This window comes from Ctenopharyngodon idella, chromosome 3 (genome assembly GCF_019924925.1).
Source record: "Ctenopharyngodon idella isolate HZGC_01 chromosome 3, HZGC01, whole genome shotgun sequence".
Lineage (NCBI taxonomy): Eukaryota > Metazoa > Chordata > Actinopteri > Cypriniformes > Xenocyprididae > Ctenopharyngodon > Ctenopharyngodon idella.
The window spans coordinates 39,600,483-39,606,482 of NC_067222.1; the positions used below are offsets into that span (position 1 = coordinate 39,600,483).

The following is a 6,000-nucleotide window of genomic DNA, read 5'->3' on the forward strand; positions in this document are numbered from 1 at the left end:
GGTTGTACGCTTGTTATTGCGTTGCATTGTGGGATTGAATGATTGCACTCAATAACGTCCACTATGGTTTCGGACACCACTACAAATGGCTGTCCTCTCATATAGTGTCCTATTTAAGGGTATAGGGGGTGATTTTGGACACATTCCTAGAAGTCATGGATGATGCAATTATAACGAGGCTTACATCACTCTGTCCTATATCAACTGTAGAAATCATACAGCAGGGGTGCAAAACTCAATTCCTGGAGGACCACAGTCCTGCAGAGATTAGTTCTCCAATCCTGCTCCAACACTCATACTTGTAGTTTTCTTATAAGCCTGAAGGACTTGATGAGCTGGATCAGGTGTGTTTAATTAGGGTTGAAGCTAAACTCTGCAGGGCTGTGGCCCTCCAGGAACTGAGTTTTGCACCCCTGCTGTATGATTTCTAGAACTGATGTAGGGCAATTTGTTCAGCAGAGTGATGTATGCTTCGTTATAGTTGCTTCATCCGTGGCTATGTTTGATTTTGCAAAGGGACACATTTCTGTTTAGCCAAAGTGAGCAGAAATGCCTCATACTTGTGTGAGCAGTGCAGATAACTTTAAATGGAGCAAATGGAGCCTATCAATGCTTGCAGACTATTGCTGGACAGGGAGAAGAGATGCTCCATTTAATGAATTCAAGAGACAAGCCAAGAAGCACAGAGTAGATACTGAATAGGACTAAACTATGTACATAAGTTTTTGCCATTTGTTTCATAAAATTTTTTATTTATATAACCCTTCTGCTGATTTTTAAAGTGTTACATAAACAGGACAGGTGACAGGTACTATCTACACAATATACAGTACATAGACGTAAAATGTAAAAACTTAAAGGGAAAGTTCACCCAGAAATGAAAATGATCCCATAATTTATGCACCCTCAAGCCATCCTAGGTGTATATGACTTTCTTTCTTCAGTCAAACACAATCAGAGTTATATTAAAAAATATCCTGGCTCTTTGAAACTTTATAATGGGAGTGAATAGTAACCGAGATTTTGAAGCCCAAAGAAGCGCATCCATCCATCATAAAAGTAATCCATACAGCTCCAGGGACTTAATAAAGGCCTTCTGAAGTGAAGCAATGCATTTTTGTAAGAAAATATCCGTATTTATAATTTAACTAGAAATAAACTAGAATCCCTGGCTTCCGTAAGCAAGTCGATTCCGGCGGATGAGTGAAATTTGACCTGATGCGTAACGTATTTACGAATGCGGGAGCGCAGAGGAAAAAGCAAAAAAACACTGAATTAGAAATCTAAAACGAGAATTTTTAAAGAGAAATGTCGGAGGAGCTTGAGTTTGTTGCCCAGCCCTATTTGTTTGAACAGCGAGAGGTGTCTACTCTCACCTAAGCTTACGCTACTCCTACATCCTACGTCATATGCTGGAACTCGACTCTCTCGTGAACGTGTGGACTGATTTGACGGAAGCTAGTTATTACAGTTTATAAAGTTATAATTATGGATATTTTTCTTACAAAAATGCATTACTTCGCTTCAGAAGGCCTTTATTAACCCCCGGAGCCGTATGGATTACTTTTATGATGGATGGATGTGCTTTTTTGGGCTTCAAAATCTCGGTTACTATTCACTCCCATTATAAAGCTTTATTTTTTAATATAACTCTGATTGTGTTTGGCTGAAAGAAGAAGGTCATATACACCTAGGATTACTTGAGGGTGAGTAAATTATGGAATAATTTTCATTTTTGGGTGAACTATCCCTTTAAATATCTTGGAAACAGTAGTCAATCAGTTGTATTAATTGTCATATTTGAATTCAGCACATCAAAATACATAATAAAAAGCACATTTTATCTCTGAAGCAGACGGCGGCTTAAAAAATTGTAAACCAGTGTTATCAGCATGTTTCCAATAAACAAAGAATTGCATGTTGTTTTCCTTCTACTCTCTTGTGTAAATACCATTATATTATATTCATTATTAGGGATTCTACAAAGTAATTTAATCAACTCATTATCATTGTGTCCTTGACAACAGCGCACAAGAGTGCAATGAATGTAGGTCATGAGACTCTGATTTCACTGTGTTAATTAAAAAAAAAAAAACTAAAGAGAAATTCCCTAAATAATAAAGATATTACACAATTGGAGCAGACAAACTTTAGATGCCTTAGAAAGTCAATATATATAGTATAGTGGACCTTGTATCCAGTCTGCAATCATTTTTAAATGTTGGTATTATTATGGAATTTTATGCACCGATCAGGGAAATGATTAATTGTTTTTTGTTATGTCAGTAAAAAAAAGAATTACATTTACATTTAGTCATTTAGCAGAAGCTTTTCTCCAAAGTGACTTACAAATGAGAACAGTAGAAGCAATCAAATGAACAGGAGTGCAACAGTATGCAAGTGCCGTGTCAACTCCCAGTTTCACCAGCAAAGTGCTTGTAGAAAGTAGACTTTGAGGAAGAGGAAGTCCAAAGTGTTAGTAAAATATATATATATTTTTTTAGTCTCTCTCTTGTTGTTGTTGTTGTTGTTGTTGTTGTTATTAGTATTTTACTATGTAAACATTGACCTGTGTGACGTTGACACAATGTTGCTTTAGTACAGATTGACTAATTTTTACACCATTTCTGGGAAAGTTATAGTATGTTTTGATTGTACATCAAACTCTTCTCAAATGATTAAGGAACATTTTATTTCTTATTTTTCCTCTTAAATGTTTGTAAAAAGTCGTGATTTCTGTAGCTCGACTTCTCTCATTTTACTCAAATTACTTCTATATAAATAAACACAGAATTCAAAATAATACAGGAATATTCCAGAAACCTTAAAATTGTTTTAGTCTGGTCATAGCGATTGGATTGCGTTTACATAATGAGATTTTTCCTGTGCTCTTTTTAGTCCCGGAGCTCTCTCAGATGACACGGACCCCTCCCAGGCCGTCTACACCGAGTTTGACGACGACTTTGAGGAAGAGGAACTCGCCACACCGATTGGTCAATGCACAGCACTCTACAATTTCCCAGGTATGATTAAACTTCGTACAAGCACTGGCGAATATCATAACCACCTCTTTTCCTCTGACACTCGCCTCCACGATCATCCATCTGTACACAGGCTCCAGTGAGGGAACCATATCCATGCAGGAAGGGGAGGTGCTGTCTGTAGTGGAGGAGGATAAGGGCGATGGATGGACGCGGGTGCGCCGGAACAACGGGGACGAGGGCTACATCCCAACTTCTTATGCTACCATCACGCTTAATAAATGACCTCATCCCCTTCCACCCTCTGCAGCAGAGATGTACTATACCAAACACTATGAGTAGCTTCAGATTACCACTCATTATCTCCCAACATGGCTTGCTGCTCCTCTCAAAGGGAGAATATAGGGGGGAATCACTGCACAATGGGCTAATACACTCCTCCTCTAAGGATGAATGAATATCTCAGGGTGTGTATTATGTGAGGAAATGAGGTAGACAAGGTTGGAATAATTTTTCTCCTTATTTTGCATGGGAAAACAATGCAGCAGGGTGCCATGTACTCGCAGCTATTGCTCAACAGACACATCAGTTCCTGTGGTGACTCTGCCTGATGGAGATTTTCGATAGCAGTCTATCAGCAGAGCTGAGATATTTTGTCTGGCCACGATCCACTCGACGTGTCCTCCGCAAAGATATCCATCTGCACCTTGATGATGTGATTTCACGCCTGGAGCAAAAAGCATAACTATCTCTCTGCAGGCAGAAATCCAACTCAAAAGCAGCGTTTTAACTTGAAGTATTTGCTTTAAAGATCTGAGTGGCCAAAAATTACATTTTACAGCAGTAAGTGTTGCATATGCTTCCCTAAGTGTGCAATAACATGAATACCACATCGATAAGACCTAACTTTCTGTGTATAGAAAATACTGAGCGCCCAAGTAATATTAAGTAGCTCCTTTTTTGTTTGTAAGACCGTTACACAAATATACAAGTTCATGTACTCAGCAGCAGTACAAAATTATGACAATCAAAGTCTCACAATCTGCAGAGAAAAGCCACCTTTTTCAAATCTACAAGTATGTAGGACAATAAATAGTTTGTTGGAATAAAAGAATATAATTTATTGAGTATATAAATAAGTGTTTTGTATATTAAATAAACAATAAATCACATTTATATAAGAGGTAACTGCACACATTTGCTATTTCAGATAGATCAACAATGCACAGTGTACTAGCAACTAAGAAAAACTATTTTAGGCAACAAAACAAATTTAGGATTTTCATATATATGTGAAATAATATATTTTAGGCATCACAACACCACTATTGTCTTATTAGCTTTTTATTCTTGATGAATAAAGATTGTATAGTTAAGAATAGAGTTCTAAATTCAAGGGTTCAAATCCTCATTTCAATATTTGTTTTGTTTGTCTTTGATTGAATCCAAGGCTGAACTGTAAGTGTTTGTTTAAGTCAAGGTGCCTTTAACTTTGTGTGTGTACCATACTCAGAATACACTATTTTATTGTCTTTATAAATGTCAAGCACATTTCCAAATTGACGTTTTGTTTTGCTTTGCTTTTGAGTGAAATTCTCAATTGAAAGAGATTTGTAAGTAAGTCATATAGCTTTTGAGATGAGTTATTGATTTTTTTGCAGCAAATAGTAAAAATTGATTTCACATATTGAGGTCACATGATCATAATGCCATTGTTTTTTCATACAGTAGAAGCTTAGAAGTGCCGCCTGCTGTTAATAGGAGGTTGCTGCTGCTTTTCAAGTAAAAATGTTCATATGCTCAAAAAGTGGCAGCTCTGATTAGTAGGATTTCATTTGACGGACATAAATATATCATAAACAGAGCTACAACTGCTCAGTTATTAGTCATAAAACCTGAAGAAAAAGAAAATCATCTCCCATATTTGGGGGAAAAAAAAAAAAAATAAAGTATTGTTTATTTTACTAACAAATCAAGTCGTAAAACCGGCAATATACCCTACACACAATTTTGACCGCCTGTCAATCGACAACCGTACACAATATAAAGTTATGTTTTAGGCTGGCTAATTCTTATCATTACTACAATTGATAAATGTATCTATTTATTGATCATTGGCTTTTATTATTGTACGTTACCGTAGTTTTTTCACGTCATGCAAAGAACCGGTAAAATCACGACCTCTCGTGCCTCATTGTTTCAGGGAAGGTTTCCGACAGGTGGCAGTATTGCGCAACAAATCTAAACTGGACCGTAGTTTCCCTCATACGTTTTGCAGCAGATTTTAAATGATACTGTTGTCCATCATGTAGCCTGTATACAGACCAAAACAAAAAACAGACACGTCTTTCTAGAGTCAAAATAAAAAATCAGTCAAGGTAGTTAGAAATGACTGACAAACCTCTAGGAGGATTGATCTTTTGATAGACGTGCAACAACTGCCGAGTATTATAGCAAAAATCCAAAGATCAGAATATCCATAGGCTATTTGAGAACTCTCTTACACACTGAGGCCGTTAAAACCTTCAATGTTTACATTAGTATTAAGAACTAGGCGAAGGACTTAGTCTACCGTGCAGGTCAGCTTTCTCCTGCTCCTTTTTGCAAACAATTGCAAAAAAATTAACAAATATATAGCCGAAAGACTCATACTTAGAATTAAATGACTAAAAACCTTAAATATTTATAATTATAACCACACCACATAAACGAAAATATATTCGTGTGAGAAAGAACAATTTACTTTGCACACTGTAACCAAATGCCCTAAACGCCTTAATCAACCGTTCATAACAGGCCAGGTTTTATTCGCAATACATATATTGACTGAACTGAGAAAGACGTGTGCGTCTATGATAAAAAAACATTTCTTCATAGAAATGATTTTCGACTGTGGAATCAATGAGAGAATCTCTTCCACTTGTTCATCAGTGCTTGCCTAGAGGGCGCCAAATACACATGCAAAATACAAAGAGCTATAAAAACAAATGCTTCATCTGGTTATTTAAATGTAGGCCTA

At 36.6% G+C, this 6,000-nt stretch overlaps 1 protein-coding gene across 3 annotated transcripts in view; it reads left to right on the top strand.

Moving 5' to 3' along the window:
- The window catches only part of trip10a (thyroid hormone receptor interactor 10a), a 35,199-nt gene extending 30,655 nt beyond the window's left edge, over window positions 1–4,544 (top strand). For all 3 annotated transcript variants that reach the window (XM_051889798.1, XM_051889799.1, XM_051889800.1), the window contains 2 exons: window positions 2,899–3,023; window positions 3,115–4,544. In XM_051889798.1, the coding sequence (XP_051745758.1) occupies window positions 2,899–3,023; window positions 3,115–3,266 (277 nt within the window). In that variant the 3' untranslated portion in view covers window positions 3,267–4,544. The remainder of the gene's footprint in view (window positions 1–2,898; window positions 3,024–3,114) is intronic.
- The last annotated feature ends 1,456 nt before the right edge of the window (window positions 4,545–6,000 follow it).